This window comes from Hyposmocoma kahamanoa, unplaced genomic scaffold (genome assembly GCF_003589595.1).
Source record: "Hyposmocoma kahamanoa isolate Upper Pololo Valley unplaced genomic scaffold, ASM358959v1 160, whole genome shotgun sequence".
Classification (NCBI taxonomy): Eukaryota; Metazoa; Arthropoda; class Insecta; order Lepidoptera; family Cosmopterigidae; genus Hyposmocoma; species Hyposmocoma kahamanoa.
In genome coordinates, this window is record NW_020653575.1 from 5,588,406 (window position 1) to 5,607,952 (window position 19,547).

The 19,547-nt window shown below is 34.7% G+C and overlaps 1 protein-coding gene across 2 annotated transcripts in view; it reads left to right on the forward strand.

Moving 5' to 3' along the window:
- LOC113225432 overlaps positions 1–19,547 on the forward strand; it is a 103,259-nt gene that overhangs the window by 52,914 nt on the left and 30,798 nt on the right. For both annotated transcript variants that reach the window (XM_026457743.1, XM_026457742.1), the window contains exon 2: positions 19,412–19,534. In XM_026457743.1, coding sequence (XP_026313528.1) covers positions 19,412–19,534 — 123 coding nt within the window. The remainder of the gene's footprint in view (positions 1–19,411; positions 19,535–19,547) is intronic.

Sequence of the window (19,547 nt, forward strand, 5' to 3'; positions counted from 1 at the left end):
GCAGTCAATTACTTTTTTTTTTTAAACTCTTATGTATAAACGCATGCCGTGGTAACTTGTAAATGAAACAACACGAATACTTGAGTCACAATATCTACTGTTTTGACCAATTGTTTGTGTATGTTTTGTAAGTTGGCCTAAATGAATAAATAAACCGCTGAACCAACTTTGATGAGTTTTAGTATAGAGTAAGATGAGATCTAGAAGAAGGACGTAGGCTAATTTTTGTCACAAAATGGAGGAGGTTGTCAATTTGACTGTTTGTTTTTGTATGTGTAAGTTGCGTGATTAATCCGGTATTTGTGGTATGATTCTTTTTTTTGTTGGAAAGAGGGTACCTCAGCATTGGTCCTACTTAAGTTTGAAGACAATATTCCATCTCTAAGGGTGGCAAACTAGGGGATGAAACCGGTTTCGTGCACTTTCCGGTAACCAATTTCAATTAAACTTGGCAAATGGATGTAATATACAAACGAACAAACGAACGTTTGTGGTCAGTTTTTTTTTAATAAAAAAAATATATTTATATTACCATGTGACGTCAAAGTAGGATAAACTGTAACACTGTAACATGATAGCCAGTGTTCCTCCGTGTCTTAATTAACAACTTACGATAAAAAAGAGTGACAACAAGGTTTATTGTTTTACATTGTCACCCTAGAAAAAAAATAATGTAAACGAAAAAAGACGATCAATAAGAAAAAATGAATCAATATACAAGTTAATATACAAACAAAATATTAATAATAAAAACACATTGACTTACAAATAAATGGACGATGGGTCTAATACAAAAACCACGAAAAAAATGTCCCAAGTCAACCTATTTAAACGTAGTGACATGTAAAGGAATATGAAAAAGCTAAAACGTTGAATTTAAATTGTAATGTCATCGCAGTACTGTCTAATTTTGCTTGCTTCGCTGTCAGTCGAACAAACGAAGATTAAAGCGTGAATGACGCTCTGTATACAATTTTAACGCCCTATAAGTTCGGACACTTTTTAGCGCGGACCCGACGTCCATATAATTGTAAGTCAATGTAAAAACATAATAAAATTGGGTCCGGATTGGTCTTCCTTTTCCTTGTATTATCATCGTGGATCAGACGTACAAGGAACGTCTGGCATTGATGTTGCGGGGAGCTTCATTTTTCCTGGCAATTCTAGGGAATTCATAGTACAGTTCCTTAGTTTGGGATCATGGTGTAGTGTAGGGGATTGTTTTACGGTTTGATGTCGTAGAGATTATTTAGCGCGTGATGGATGCAGGGTTGTGCCATCCCCGCTACTTCAGGAACTGGTATCCTCGGGAAGCGACCTCGGCACTCCGAGGTATTTTTGACCTGTTTGACCACGTTGGAGCATTATTACAGGGTATGTGTGGCTGTTTCGTCATTTTCCATGCACTTTTACTTTGAGGGTTGTCCATGATACTTAAATTAGTATATATTTAGGATATATTTCAAGCGTGTTTGGACCTTTGAAGTGTTTTAATTTCTTAAACTTCTTTTTCACATTGGTACAGACTCATTCCGGGTACACTATTCTTGTTTTTTTCACTCATAGAATGACAAGTCTTATCAATAATATAATTATTATTAATATATACATCCTATATCAGTCAAGGCTCAAGCAATAATGGTCGTTCAACAGAGGGATCCATTGAAGTACCGCAATCTTGCGCAGATATGATACGCGTGAGCCATCGCTTGTTTATGAATTTATAAAGCGATGTTGTGCAATCTCTAGGTATGTCTTGCCAGAGTTCATTGAGATCTTTTGCATTTCTTTGTCTTGGTAATAAAAATACAGGTGTTGAAAGGATGAGTTAATTAAAGTATTTAGAAATTAAGTAAACTTTTATTTCATGGATAAACCTACACATTCAATAAAGTTTGACAAACCCCAGGTCCTTGCAAAAGAAGTCCGTTATCTACCCAGGATGCTGCGAGAGGCCATTGAAATTAAAAAACATCCTAATTTCAACAGGGAAGATGGTTTCTCCGTACCACCAGTTTGGGATCCAGTATTTCCTCTAATGAAAAATCCCAAACAGACATAAGACTGCAGTACTAATTAATATGTTTTAGTTTATTCTAATTTCTATTAATAATTAATAATAAATTGAACTTAATAAAAATTCATTCAATAAAATAATTTGTAAAACTTAATATAGCGTAAATTGGAATGTTTTCTTTGTAAAATTAAAAATAAGGTATTTAATTAATAACTATTGTAACTATAGTGAAAAAATAGGGTGGTTTGCATCAATATTAGACATAACTGGTTGAAGACTGTACCACCTCAGTCAACCGTGACCATGGGACCTGTAAAAGGCCCGAAACGTCGGTTTGTTTGAAAAAACAAATATACGCGATTTTAATCCGGAAAAATAGTTTCATTTCCTATGTGTAACAATCGCGAAAACCTAAGAACTCGATGAACTTTTATTACTGAAGAATATAAACTGGTGTAATAATAACAATAATAACACCCACACTCCCCGCACTAGGGAAACCGTGTATTGTGGGTGCTATGGACACGTTACAAGTCAAAAGCATTTACAGGGCAACCTTTTTTTTTAATATAATATCAAGTGACGGGACGAACGAGTCGTGCGCCTGATGGTAAGCTACACGCCTGTTGCAGTGACACTCAGATTTAAATCGCAAAGATCTACGGAACATTGCCACTGCGCCTGTCACTTTCACACATAAGTTGACAAGTCCCATATGCCTGTAGTTTCACCAGCTCCCCTCGTTCACACGGCATTGCACTACACGTTTTCGATGTGCGTTTTTTTGCAGGACAAACACTGTGTGAACGGTTCTATATCTAATGTATGCGCCACTGTTTATTAGGTTCAGATTTATACTCCTGTTAGGTTTAAACGTGCATTACAATGCCGTGTGAACGATAGATTTGGGGGGCACGACAGATAGTCATGCACTTTAAAATGTCGTGCCTTGTATATTTAAATGAAGATATTCACATATTGTAAAACACGATAACTGTCGTTCATGACTTTTTTGAAGTTACTACAATAGACTGCCGTGATAATGGGAAGAGCTAGAACGACAGTCGTCTGACGATAAAAATGTGACGACAGATACTTGTGGCTTCAAACGATTCTGTCATGTAAACGACAAGGCACTTGCCGCGGACCGATAAATTGTCGTCGCCATCTAGTGACACGACAGTCGTTCAACGATCAAAACAAACACACGACACAGTCACGACAGATAGTCGTGATATGGGAACAGGCTTGCCAATGATAAATGAAACGTTATGACAATGGGAACGCCCCCATACCCTTCAAAACCAAAACACAGTAAAGCTCACATTACACTTGGTAGCAGAAATATACTTGTTTCACGTTACCACGTAGCAGTACTTTCCTGGGTGCACTCTTTCTTGAGGAGCTCTATTGGTATTAAAAAAGTAACATTAATGCATCTTGAACCTATCTGAGACCTCATAGACGCTGTACTAAATGATTTTAAAGATTGGTGGAATATATGTACCTCAATAGCTAACCTTATTACTATTCCTGCACATACGAATTTAAGCTTTATACATGTTACCGTCAACTTGTATACAACCTATGTTTGTATAAATAAATTAATTAATAAGAACCTTCAAGCACCCACTTATATATTAATCACAATCGCCTCCACGATAGAGTCGTCAAAGTTTTTTGAGGTCAAGGAATCTTACTCAATTTAGAGACGCATTGTTAAATTTCCTTTGTTCAGTCACTTTAACTCTCTTGTGATTTCCGTTACCGGTTTTGATATCCGGTATTCATGGTTTGAAACTACGGTGCACGTTTTTTTAAGCATTAAGTTTTTATTGTAGCTATCCAACTTAATATTATACCAGCGAAAGTAACTCCGTCTATTTATTACGTTTTCACATCTAGAGAATCTTAAAGGAGTGAAATAGAGGATGAAAGTTTGTATGGAGAACCAATCATTTCTCAAGTAAGTAGTACAGTAGGCTCTCGACGTACTTACTTATTCTAGCTCCAACACCAGGTAGTAATCATATAGGAACTTCAAATTGTGATATTGGATCTTTCAAAGCTGTAGAGCCCCTTGTTTTGGTTTTAAAGTGTAAGTAAGTAATGAAGCAAAAGTTGTTGTTTATGATGTTTGTAATATAATCCTGCGAGGTCATTAGAATTTGAAAAATAACCCTGTATGCCGAATGACGAACGAAAAGCCGGTGCCACCGATGAGTGACTAAAATCAAACGAAATGTTCCTTTTGAAAGTAGCCTATGTTACTTTTTATGACAAATATAAATCTTAAAGGGCGTGAAATAGGAAATTTATGGAGAATCAATCATTTCTCAAGTAAGTAGACAGTAGGCTACGGAAAGTTCTAAGCAGACAAAGTTTCGGGCACCAGCTAGCCAAATATAATCAGCATTCTTCGAAGGAGTTTAAAATAAACCTGGAAATGCTGGACTCCCAAATATGTAAAGCAAAGCAAAAGCAAGTATTATTATTATACATGGTACGCATCGTCTTCACTACTAATCATTGCAGGAGTTTTTTAGTGACGAAGAAAATTGTTCATAATGTTATAAAAAATGTAATGTTAATATGTTATCTGTGTTATAAAAATATGATATTATAATTATATAAATGCAGAATAATAATATCACGGAGTAAACAAACACAATTATTACAAAGATTTTATTGATAAATGTTATTATTATACAATATTAAGATAATTTGACGACTAATTAATAAGCAATTAATTTTTAATTGATTAATTATTAATAAATAATTAGATTTATTTGTAAAATTTCTGAATATATTTGCTTAGATTTATTTATTTTCTCTCATATTATGATTAATAATGTCTGTTAATAATTGACATTGACGCGCCCTTACAGGGTACATGTTTGGTACTTACCCACTACTACATACATAAGACCTAAATGTAACAACATGTTTAGCAATAAACGATAATATTATAATTATTATTATTCACCAGTATATGTTGCATGCTAAGGTAGGTTCTGCTCTAAAGGAGAGCTGACCCAAAGCACAACAAGTAAAAGAAATGGATCTAACTCACTCGATTTGGACCCTTTATGACTTTTATAGAAAAAAACCGACCTGAAAAGTTTGTGGAATTGCATTTATTTGCCAAGTTTTATTGTAATCGGTATACGGAAAGTGGGTAAGGTTCAATGAACCGGATTCATCCCGTAACTTATTACCTTTAGAGGTACCCCCTTTCCAACAAAGAAGAATCATCTCAATCGGTTCACAAATGTCCGAGTAAAACTGCGTCCGTGGCCGAACGGTTACCATGCCGGACTGCCACGCAGAGGTCTCGGGTTCGATTCCCGGGCCGGGAGAAATGTTTGTATGGCTTACATTTATTTCTTTCGTGAGTTTGGGTGTAATTTGTCGTCGTCTATGTGTGTGTCCATGGCACCCGCGACACAGGGTTTCCCTAGTGCGGGGCTATGTTGAGTGTGTGCGTTATTTATTATTAAAAAAAAAAAAAAAAATTGTGTAACATGTACACAAAAACAATACATTCGAATTAAAAACCTCCTCCTTTATTGAAATCAGATAAAAAAATGTTATATTGTTATTGAAAAAGTCGTATAAATCCAAAGATACGTCATGTTATAACAGTGAGAATCACTAACTTATCTTTTGCAGGAAAACACAGCCTTCAGCCTTCCCAGTACTGATTGTCGAATTAGGTCGTTTGAGATTTCCCATATTTTGTGAATTATCTATGTCATTCGGGTTTCTTGTCTGGGTTTTCCTTCCTTCTATTCGAATCTGTAAATTGATGGAAGTGTAAAGACCTCTGACGTCATAAAAACTTGTTTTCTGATCAAGGAAATGACTTAATGATTGTGCAAGTGTGAATCATTGTAATGTTTATCTTATGAGTTAGTTAGTTCCGTAAATTTTGGGAATTTCCGGTTTCTACCTTTTAGTTATTATATTGTTGTGAGATCAATTGAATTATTTTATACAAAGTTGTACTTTGAATTTAAATTAATCAAACAAATTGAAATATATCTTTATTTCAATATATATCTTTATGTGCTTTGCCCATAAAGTTCTTCTATTGACTATTTTAGTACCACTAGGTAGGAATACCACAGATCCCTCTATGGTATTCCTACCTAAACTTCGCGCGTTACTTGCTTAGTTGTTGTATTGACTACTTTAGTACCACATCGGTTCGCCCTTTGGCATTCTCGTCTAACTTCACACTACCACCTTAACGAAAGTCATAAAAGACCCGGTAAATGCTCAAGGCTAGGACGAGCACCTCGACCGAGATCGGGCGAGATTTTTAACCTCGTAAGTGGTAAATTTTGAATATTGTTAAGGATCTTATTATAGAAGTGTATAGATTACTTTGTGGCTTTGTGAAAATGACTGTCAAGAACACCCAGTTTTATTCCTCGTTTTCATGAAAATACCAGTGTTTCCCATTGGCCAGATTGATGGTCAGATTGGTCTGGCCACTGGGACTTTTTCCCATTGTCCAGATCAGCTAGTGATTTATCAAAGTATCGCTGAGCACAAGATAGCAGAGTTTTAGTCATGTAACTATTAAATAGGTTTTATGTGTAATCTGGTTTATGTTTGTTTATGAGGAAAATGCTATTTTTATTAACGTAAATTACATTTTACACTAATGTAAGAATATTAATCTTATAAATATAATATAACGAGGAGAAATAGAAAGTAAAATAATAAAGAAGGCCTGCAAGTACACCAAAGAGAAATCTCGACCATTAATCACAAAACCATTACACCTCGAAAGCATTACAAAGCAAAACTAAGTAATATCCAAGTACATATCGTCGGTGATTTTGTAGAAAGGGTGAAAGCGCCATTTTGAAAAATTTTTCATGTTTTTGTGTCTCACAGCTGTTTTCAAATATTTACGTAAGTGCCATTTGAAATTTAATTTTAAAACTTTAACTTAATTAAAAGTAATATTTTAACCCAAAATAATATTTTAAAACAGTCGTCCTTAAAACCAGTTCCCTTGAAAAATTTTTCGGAATGGCATTTTCGCCCTTTCTTCAAAACCGATTTTTTATCGTGGATATGTGAATGCTATAAGAGATAGTTTCGCGTACAAAAAGAGCCTTTGGCATTTTACACAAGACATCATCAGCAGAATTACACGGAAATGGCGGTCATTATGTAATTTAAGACATATGTTTAGCACAAACGAACAGCAATTAGTTAACAACAGACGTACGTAAATTTGAAATATACTCACAGGTAATGAATACCGTCGTGTTAATTTTTATTAAGAAAACTGAAAGATAATTCTCTTCTAGACAGCCATACCAATCATCTGGTATTAAACAAGAAAATACCTTAACCAGAGCAATCAATAAAAAAGCCTTGAATACCACCGTAAAGTCTGTGGCCGAACGGTTACCATGCTGGTCTACCACGCTACTACTATTTAGTATCTTGTGACAACTCATTTCGACCTCCGTTCTAGAAGGTGTAAGTTTCGTTCATTCAGAAGGTGGCGCTCCGCACTTCTACTCCCGTAGTAAGGCTATGCATGATAGTCGCGTCGCGCGCGATAAAGTGAAACAAGCGCGCGCTATTGGCTGTCTCAATCAGATCTAATTCAGATAGCCAATGGCGCGCGCTTTTTTAAATTTTATCGCTACTATATCTACCTGTCTATCTGACTATCATGCGTAGCCATGCTACGGGGGCTGGCATAGATTATAAATGTGCGTTTGTATTTCGGACATGTTGCGACCTGCAGTTTGTAAATACTTATTTTAATCTGAAAAAATGGAGGAACATCTCGGTGGCCAGTGAGACTTGCTGAAGATGATACCGTCGATCCATTTCAATGCAGCGAATATAATGAATAATTAAAAATACGTTTAAAATTTTATTCAATGTAACTTTTAAATAAGACTGATTCACAATTTGTTTCCTTAAAAACCATTAATAAACAAGGGCGGATAACACAAGAAAAAAAAAAAGAAATATTCCTAATTGTTTTAAAGCAATAATGACACTAGAAACTTTTAGCTAAATTATAGGACAAATAAATAATAAAGTATATAAGAGTATATAAATATTAATAAGATATAAGACATTAAAACTTTACATTCAATTTTCTCGAATCTCACTTTTACGTGAAACGCCCTTGTTACACCCAGTGATTCAATTACACCCAAACTCACAGAGAAATAAATGTCGGCCATACAAATATTTCTCCCAGACCGGGAATCGAACCCAGGACCTTTGGGTGGCAGTCCGGCATGGTAACCGTTCGGCCACGGAGGCAGTACGCCATGGTGCCAGCACTTCTTATGAACCAAAGTTCACACCACGTTGTTCCTGAATTACTACTGCGGAAATGAACTAACTCATTTTAAATAATGAGTAGTTAAATCTCCTTTGTTCACTCACTTTTACTGTCTTGTGGTTTCCGTTACCGACTTTGATACCCGGAATTCAGAGCTTTAAAAAGCGATAAATGTTCTTTTTAATTAATTTACTTATGTTTAAAATTTACAGCTTTTAAATTTGATTATTGAATACATTTGTTTGTCAAAATTACAATAATTATTTATAAATAATCCTGCATAGGTTACTATTATATTATATTTTTGTTCATTAAGAATCTATACAACCTCAAATGGCTTTGGTTGATTTCGCATAACAGTGAGAGTGTTGAATCAATCAAAACTTTGGAAAAAATATATAGGATATACACTGGTTCATTGACTTACAAATAAATAGACGACGGGTCTAATACAAAAACCACGAAAAAAATGTCCCAAGTCAACCTATTCGAAATTTAAATTGTAATGTCATCGCAGTATCGCGCTGTCCGTAGAACAAATGAAGACTAAAGCGGAGTGTCGCGCTCTGTATACGATTTTAGCGCCTTACAAGTGCGGACACATTTTAGCGCGGACCCGACGTCCATATAATTGTAAGTCAATGCACTGGTTACTATACGGTGTGAAAACACGGTTCCTAAAAATTTTCACGCAAGAATACAAACACAGATTTACTTCGAAATTTACAAGAGAACCGCTGGATTTTATGTACTTTACATATTTTAAATTTTTATTCAATATATTGATATTCAATTATTTTTTGTGAAATTACTCCACTAGTTTGTTATAATTTTTTAATAATAACGCACACACTCAACATAGCCCCGCACTAGAAACCCTGTGTCGCGGGTGCCATGGACACATACATAGACAACCACAAATTACACCCAAACTCACGAGAGACTTTAACTGCCTCCGTGGCCGAACGGTTACCATGCCGGACTGCCACGCAGAGGTCCCAGGTTCGATTCCCGGGCCGGGAGAAATGTTTGTATGGCTTACATTCATTTCTCTCGTGAGTTTGGGTGTAATTTGTGGTTGTCTATGTGTGTGTCCATGGCACCCGCGACACAGGGTTTCCCTAGTGCGGGGCTATGTTGAGTGTGTGCGTTATTTATTAAAAAAAAAGAAAAAAAAAGAAATAAATGTAGGCCATATAAATATTTCTCCCGGCCCGGGAATCGAACCTGGGGCTTCTGCGTGGCAGTCCGGCATGGTAACCGTTCGGCCACGGAGGCAATTATTAATACAAAGATCGAACACTCAGAAAAAAATCCTTCGAACCGGCCGGATTCGACGTCTTCTAGCATACCAGACGCTCATCGAGTATATAACCAGAAATAGAGACCAATAACGATACAGCTCTTATAAATATCAACTCTCGTTTGCACTGAAATATAGACAGGCCAACTACTGACCTGTGCGTACTTCTCCGTATATTCCAAAAAATATTCTGTATTTATTGTAATAAAGATAATATCTCTAACAATGCCATTATGTTCTATTCGGTGGTGTGGGAAAAACAGCAAAACATCTAATTACAAAACAAACGGAATCAAATTTCATCGGTAATTAAATATCAAATGTGTAATTTTTCAATGTTCGTCAAATTTTCGTCCATTATCGCAAAGCTCAAGTTAACGGGTTGATTTGAAGTGAAACAGTTGACGACACCCGTCAATTGTTTCGAACTCGGGCTAGCCAATCCGTGAGCCTCTATTTCTACGCTATACCAACTAAGCTTACTTACTAAGTACTTTATATATACCACTGATTTTTTCACATCAATTGAACTAAATACTCGTAGAACACGTGTAACTATACGATATACATTTATCAAATGGTTTTAATTTCGTCTGTAAAAAATACATTCTGAAATAAAGCTAGTGTTGTACTGAGCAAAATGAGCCGTATTAGTACGGGAAAAATATGAATTCGAACTGGGAACTACCCCACTACTCGATACTAATCGAGTCTTAAGAAACTACACAATTCAATGAATTCTTCTTCTTCTTATCGTATCGATACTTCTTTTATTGTAGGACTATATTGACCCTGAACAGTACGTTGCTACTTCGACTGCGCTGTACGTGGCCGCGTAGAGATCTTCCCCCGTACAGGTATTGGGACACAAGGGGCACAACAGTAAGTGCTGCATGGACTGTGTTGGGGCACCGCAGTCACATTAGGTTTGGCTAGTACCTTCGAAACCCCATTTACACACCGTGTCTCTGCAGCGTCCTGTCTGAGTGCGAAGGCGATTTAAGGACTTCCACACACATTCAATGAATAGAAACTTTATACATCTTTTTTATATTATTCATATGATAAAAGTACTTTTGACGTATGGTTGCATCAGGTTTTATCATACCAATGGTTCTAAATAGACGTCTATTTCTCTTTAATGTTCAGTTTCTTGAGCTAGAGAGCTGTACTGGCACCAAATCTCATGTATAATAATTTGTAATTGTTTATTGAGAAAAAAACGTACTTAAAAATTTGCTTAACGACTTTATTCGATTTCGATGGGATTCCCTCATCAGACTCTGACTTCTTGGTGACAATGAGACTGTTACGGACTCCTTTGTACATTTTATATTTTCTTTTCTGGTTATCATAGTGACGGTAATTTGTTGATTACATGTATTATGTCAAGTAAAAAGTCGACTTTATTCGCGGAAAATATTAAGACATAGACATAGACATAGACATATTTTTATTGGCACGAATACAACAACACAAAACCACACTAAAACAGTTTACATACAAATAAGTAGCTATATGACTCATAATTACAAGTAAAACTAAAACAATGATGCACAGTAGACAGTAGTATGGCCTGTGTTGTAGCGTCATGCCAACACGGGACTTATCTCAGCATATGCTGCAGTAGATTTACCACAGCGCTGATTTTCAGTGAGCCCGTAGAGCTCGACGCCAGAAATTCATTAAAAATAAAAATAAAAAATAATAAATTAGAAATATTAGTGCTTTCTTTTTACTATTACTATCATATAATATGCAAATAAATATATATAAATATAAATAAGATTATAAATAAATTAGCGAAAATGACATAATACTTATATTTAAATGATATGAAATTACAGAGCTATACCCTATCAGCGAACCTTTTACCTCGAAAATGCTGGAACAACCCGGCCGCCCACGGACAACTCGGCCTGGTATGATGTTAATAGTTGTTTTATTTTGCTTTTAAAAGAAAAGACAGACTAAAGTAAAGATTAAAGTCATTTGTGATAGCCGAATGGAACCCGGAACAGCACCAGGAACCACCACGAGAGTCTACAAAAGCCCTTTTATAAACCCTTTCAGGCATAAGAAGAATTTTAAAAATCCGTGCACAATTGATGGAGAAATTGGTGAATATACCGACATGCCTATAAAATTTGACGATTTTTTTCGATTTTCATGAGATCCTCTCATCAGATTTTGACTTGGTGACAATGGGACCACCACGAGAGTAGGACGCACTCTCGAAACAGAAAAAAATTTTGAAAATCGGTCCACAATTGACGGAGATATCTCAAAACCTACGTACAGCCGAACGTATAACCTCTGCCTTTTTAGAAGTCGGTTAAAAACGCCGCAAAATAGACGTGAAGTCATCAAAACTCTATGGTTCCGAAAGCGACGTTCGTCATTCAATAGGTATTCTTTTAGTAGGATTTAGACACGCAAACTGTACAAAAAACTTGCAATTTTAATTGCATTTTAAAGTGCTTAGCTTTGTACAGTCTTACTACAAAAGATTTAATAATCACCGTTTTAACATGCGTTTACTTAGTCAGTGACTAAGTCTTTAAACATTATTTAAAACAGTGTTTAACGTGTCGTACCACAAAACCATGTTTAACGCCAGTCTTTGTAGACAAAGTATAAACACAGAAATAATATTCATCTATGGCAGCACTAGAATTCATTCATTCAGTCATTCGCCGTTTGTCCCCATCTTTTCTATTTTACGCAGATCCAACAGTGGTTTATTAATAATTTTAAAATAACTAGCAATGTTTTGTCATAAAATAATATAAAATAATTTGCAAGTTGTACAATACAATGCAAGAATTTGTTAAAATGTATTTTTTTTATTTACCTTATAGCCTGTTTTGTTAATGGGTAAAGCGTAACGGAACGTAGTTTTTACCTGAACCTAAGAGAGGACTGATAGTGCGTGTAATGTTAGTGATCGTTGGTTTCTTTTAAAAAACTTTCGCCTTTTCTCGTGCGTTTCGTATTTAAATCGGTAAATAGTATCAAAACTGGATAAAAACGCGAGTGTGGTGATAACTCGATTCAAGACGAAAAATTTTGTAGTGTCATCCTACACATGGGAATTAAATACCACGAAATTATGAAAGTAAGTTCCCTTTTAGCAATTTTCGCCCTGATGAAATACATGGAAATTGCATATCAATGCACTCTAAGACGACATCATAAATAGTTAAATATTGCTACGGATTCTAGTAAGTTGTAATTAGCTCTCGGTTCTCTTTTGTTCAATTAGGACTCAGTTGAACAAATAGATAAACCAGCATTTGTTGAATAAGTATTTGTTACTAAATAAATGATGAGGAGGTAATGCAGTTGTACTATTTTTTAGCTACAGATTTTTATTTCGGCATTTAAAATAATAATTCGTAAATATTCCGGAATGGCACGTAAACTACTACCCAAACGTCTTATTAACAATATAGCACAAAAACAAAGCATGCCATAGAAAGGAGGAAGTAAAAAACGCAAAGTTGAGAGAGTAATTCGTAAATATCTTATTTTATGTTTGCACATAATTTACTATACTTAAAAAAGCTCTGCCTATTTATTTCAGATTAACCCAAAAAGTACTATTTTACAAACAAACAATGAAGTTAAAGAACCGAAAACACCGAAATTATGGGAGAAGGAGTACAAATTGAAAATAAAATACCAAACTAAAGAATTGTGTCACTAGGATGTAAGACATAAGCTACTAACTGAAGTATTGATGATCGAAAAAGAAATAAAGAAAAAAAGTTGGAGAAAAAGGAATTTGAAATATTATTGTTGAATGATGAAAAAATGGCATAATTTTGTCCAAATTTTATTAATAAATTTGTTATATCAAAAATGTTATTGTATGAAATTTCTTCTTGCAATATTTCCTATTAATGTAGAAGGCACCTGTCAACTCTGCATTCGTGGACGTCTATATTCTACAAATTCGAAACTTTCTTCCATGTTCACTTTCTTTCTTTCTTTACAATCACTATGTTATGGTCCGAAGATTGAACTATACCTTTTCCGAAATTTCTTTTCATCGTAATACTCAAATGGATTAATTCGCTCACGATGTATTCTGTCTCGAAACATATCCATATAATCCACGTCGCCCACGTCAATAGAATCAATAAAATTGAAGACATCCATAATAATCACCACAAATAAACGAAAAGAGAAATAAAACACAACAGTAAACGGTAGCTTGCAATGACCCTTGAGTATTGGTGATCTGTAGCAATGGCTAAAACACGCGTTAAACTAACATCTGGCAGTGGTTTAAATTTAAACAATGTCCAACCGCTGTCCATCCCAAAACAATGGTTAGGCGCGAATTTATGGTACAACTTTTTCTAAACATCTGGTGAACAACTGCTTAAACGTTTTTGTGGTAAGACTGGTAATGTTTAAATTTATTAAGTGGCACGATGTTTTACTGTTATGACATTCAATAATTTGTATAAAATTGCTCCACTAGTTTGTTATAATTATTAATACAAAGATCGAAACAGTAGATTCGAACCAACTACGTCTTCCAGCAAGTCATAGAACGAACTAGCGGACTTTACGAATTTTTCTATTAATTTAGAATAGAATAGAATAGAATTCAGGTTCTCAATTCGACTGTATGGTTTTTTTTGTATGTATGTTACCCGAACGGCATTTGAACCGAATTTGATGATTATTTTTTTGTTGGAAAGAGAGTACCTACCTCTGTGGTGTCATTTAAATTTGAAGAAAATATTTTACCTCTAAAGGTGGCAAATTAGGGAATGTATGACTTTTGAGGTCGGTTTTTTTAGTACTCTGTACTGTTTTTTTTAGTTTTTAACGACTTTTTTGCCGTAACGCCATCTGTTAGAAATCTATTTCTTCACTCCATAAGGTACATTTACAGCCACCAGCAGCTAACTAGAGACGTGACTTTAATAATTGTAATTTTCTTTTTAAGTTTATTGAAACTTCTACATTGTCTCGGATCTGGGTGTTGTAGTAACATCGTTGTTTCCGTTTTCTATAACACAAGTACTTTAGTTACTTACTTTAGGATCAGAGCAATGTATGTGCTGTTGAATAATATTTAAAATTTATTATATCGTTGTCCTAACCACAAAAGCATGGGAATGGAATGGTACGTTGAGCGGCTCCGGTGCACCCCATGATGATCTTTAATAAAGGTGATAGGTTCCTCTTGGAATAATAAATCTTTAAATGAAATTGTCTCTTAATATGAAAATTTTCATCTAACAACTCAGAACATGTCAAATGTTGGCGAGAATAACAATGTCGCCGGCCAGCCCGTTTGGTCATCTGTTTAGTATTTTGATAACATATCTACACGTGTTTTAAAACTCAAATCTGTTATTTAAAAAAACAAAAAGTATTCGATAATTAAAAACAACTACAAACAATAGAATGCGACAAATGGTTTCGGGTATTTAGAAACAATTGCGTACCTAATAAAATGACTAATATTCAAGAAAAGTACGAGGTTCTTAATCCGACTCTATTGACAAGTCACCGCTTACCTTTCGAAACCGGAACTCTGTAATAATCACATACTGCTTGGCGGCAGAAATTGATAAGGTGGCAGTACATCTCTGGACACATTCTTTCACAAGGAGCTCTATTGCTACTATAAAAAGCGTTGTACATCATATCTGCTTATTAGAAACTTATATTATGATTCTATGTTGACATTATAGTTTATAATTAGCAATAATAGTGCATTGTGTCACAAGATTGGTAAGTAAGGTGAGACCTGTTAATGGACTGAACGTTACGTGTGGATACAATGTTTTTATCACACTTGCAAGAAATTAAAAGAAAAAAAAAATTAAATCATTGTAGTTTATTCGTATTATATTTCCGAAATTTTAAGTTGCTCAGAACAAATATTATTTAAAGAATAATATATATTTTTTATCGTCATGATTACTTACAAAAATGATAAAGGTAATAAAGCTAACTGTATTATATAATATTTTAAAAAATTCGCGGGAATTTGAGGTCGCACGAATTTGAAACAAGATGGCGGCGATGGCTGAACCAGGCGTTTGACCACGCTCCAAGCGGATGGCGAGAGCATAGAAATAAACAAAAAATACTGCCTAATTTTGCTGCATATGAGAAAGTGTGGTGGATAGAATATTTCTTACATTCCATTAATTTACTGTTTAATGAGTTTAGCAAAAATGTGTCATAATTAAAAAGATTTAAATACCAACTTTATAGAATGCTCAGCATCTTGAAATTTAAGTCGCCCAATTAAAGTTCTAACGTGGAAACTTAATTACAGATAATAACGTGTAATTGTTAAAATGCTGAAAAGGAAATTGAAAAGAATCTAAGCGAAATTCGTCGAATCCAATTCAATTAATTATTATTTCAATTAATTAATGCTGATATAACTTTTTAACTGTAAATGCTCATAAAGAAGTATCCATACACTAAACTCCACTGTACAATGTTGTCATGTCTATGTAACTAGAATAATAAAATTACTATGTTCAGTAGATTTTTTCTTTACTTTTATTAAGGGATTAAGTGACTTAACTCTTGGTGAAAAACCGGGGGTAGCTTAATGGTGGAAAGGTTGTAAACCAGTGCCAATAAAATAGGGTGCTTCGGTCCACAAAAAAATATTTCATAGTTAAAAAGAAGGAAAAAAAAGGCCCGAGAGGGCCGAGTTATACAGAATTACAGATTGGCATTAACATTGAAATTGGCTGAGAATGATTTAGATTGAGAATTGATAAAATAACAAATATAATATATAATAACATAATAAGGATTAAAATTCGACGCAATTAAAAATAACAGCAGAACTGCTCTCTACAACGATTGAGCAGGGAGTGACGATGGAACTGAACAAAATGAGAATGGTGAGTAAAAGAATTAAAGAACGATTCAAAATTTGAAAACAAGTGGCCAGCAGGTCGATTCAGAACCTTACGATAACTCAGTTGTCGACCAATTCGATTTAATATCGTACGATTTCTTTACATTTTTACTCACAATAATCGAATCGAACATTGACTTACAATTATATGGATGTCGGGTCCGCGCTAAAAAGTGTCCGCACTTGTAAGGCGCTAAAATCGTATACAGAGCGCCAAACTCCGCTTCAGTCTTCATTTGTTCGACTGACAGCGCGATACTGCGATGACATTACAATTTAAATTTCGAATAGGTTGACTTGGGACATTTTTTTCGTGGTTTTTGTATTAGACCCGTCGTCCATTTATTTGTAAGTCAATGGAATCGAACGTCAAACTGTCGTATTCGAAACCGAACCGAAATGACGTCACACCCGTACGATTACTCGAACTTCTCGACCGGCAAAGGCTACAAACGTTTAGAACACAGTTATCGAATGAAAGTTACCGAACGTCCGATTGTTGACAAAGCAAGAATGTAGTATGGAGATCTCTTATTATTTTAAATGAAGTCTGGATTTTGTTCAATTTTATTAATGTATTTTAATGCTAGACAACACATTTCTATATTTTAGGCCTTTAAAGTCTTAAAAATTTATATAAAAGGATTTTCATTTTTCTTATAATCTATTTCACCGACTATCCTATATATCCGATCGAACGATTCGGTTAAAATATCGAAGAGTTCTAAATTGGGGTCCTGGAAACAGAGAAAAGGTGATAAAAAGGTGGGATGACGATGTATGGAGGTTTACAGTTACAGTCATCAAGGATGTAGAGACGGGCTATACTCCTTTTTAAAATCGTTTCTTAAACTCAGTGAAACATGTCGTGTTAATTTCTGTGTACAGGATGTAATACAATGGCGCCAGTATAACTCCATCGAGAGACAGCTTCGAGCGTAACTGGATCCGCGGAAGTCGATTTGCGATGCATTTGCATTAGTTAACATTAACTGTATCTTGTTCTCTGATTACTTCTTATTAATCTTATTAAGCTTTGGCGAGGTTTAAAAGGAAAATATTATTTATTTATTATATACATAGATGTGGGACTGGGTGGGATGTTCTTTGTCGTAATAAAATTCGTAAATTTACTATAATATAATTATTAATTATTTTTTTCAATTATAATATAATATATAAATAATAACGCACACACTCAACATAGCCCCGCACTAGGGAAACCCTGTGTCGCGGGTGCCATAGACACACATATAGACAACCACAAATTACACCCAAACTCACGAGAGAAATAATTGTAGGCCATACAAATATTTCTCCCGGCCCGGGAATCGATACTGGGACCTCTGCGTGGCAGTCCGGCATGGTAACCGTTCGGCCACGAAGGCAGTTAAAATATAATTCGTAACTTATTAAAAAATATATAATTCGTAACTTCTTTTTTTTTTCATTTTCTTATAATTTTTGACAAAAAACATGAGGGACACGTGAAATAAAAAATCTCTCTTTCTGCCGTCTCACTCCTTCCCCACCATCATACTTCCTCTTCATTCGATTCCTCATTCACTCTTTATTCTAACGCTACATTCTTAATTACGTTTTTAAGGTTGCGTTCACCGTTAATATTATCCTATATACATACATATAATTTTAAATTGTGTACACCAACTATACCTCCTTTAAAAAACCCATCACTCGTATGTGTGTGGAGTACAATGACCTCGTTGCTGTGCATTCCGAGATTGATATCTTCAGCTGTCGCTATTATGCCCTTCGAATCGCTATTTGTGAAAAGGCTGTAGTCGTGGTTGTAGCTGGTTTTCTTATCTCCTTTTTTTTCTTTCTCTCCTTCTCTCTTTCTGACAGTACAAGTTGTCATTTTATTATAGGTACTGCTTTGAATTCAGAAACGCCAATATTTAACAGTGTTATTTATTCACTCTTAACTGATGTAAACTTAATATTAAAATTAATATCAAGTATTTGTATTATCAAGATTAACATTTGGATTTTAATTATTGTTCGCTAGATGTTGACATTTATTTAATTAATACTAACTCTGGAAATTAAACTATTTCTTCAGATATAAATCGCGCGTGTGTTTTTTTCAAATAAACCAACGTTTTCGACTACGTCACGGTTGACTGAGATGATAAACTCATCAACCAGTTATGTCTAATATTAATGCTACCACTCTATTTTTCAGTAATGTCACAAAAGTTATTAATACCTTGTTTTTAAATTTTTCCAAAGGACATTGCATTTGTGTGAAATTAAAATAAAAAGTTATAGGTAATAGTATAATTTTTAAGTTTACGTATTAAAAGTTATGATGCGTTACCACCATGATGCTATGCGCCTGATCGGGGACATATTCACTCAGTGTGATCATATTGACATATTCGCTGATAGCGTTGAATTACAATTAGAATAGTTTAGTAATACCATAGTTAAATATATTTATAATTATCAGTTTATGCGTGTTAGCTATTTAGCTATAAGTTTACAATGTAAATGAATAAATAAATAAATGCTAGCCAATTATTTTTGTGGAATAACTCCACCAGTTTGTAATAATTATTAATACAAAGATCGAATACTTAGAAAAAATTCCTTCGATCCTGCTGGATTCGACCTAACGTCTTCCAGCAAACCGTTCCATATGTCAACTAAGCCACGTATAACAAACTAGCGGACCTTACGAATTTTTCAATGTGCTTGTTTACAGACCTTCGTTATTGGTTTTTAACGACTTTTTGTTAACGCCACCTATGAGTTATAATAATTATAGTATTGTGAATTATTATTGTGTCTTAAATAAATAAATATCTATTGTTTCAGTGGATAACTCCTGAAGAATGCGCCGTGTACAGTCGCGAGCAGCGCCCGCCGCTGGTCATCCCTCGCATCACGAAGTACCGTCCGCCCAGGCGCGAAGCTCGCAATGTGGTTTACCATCCAGAGGTTTGTTAACATT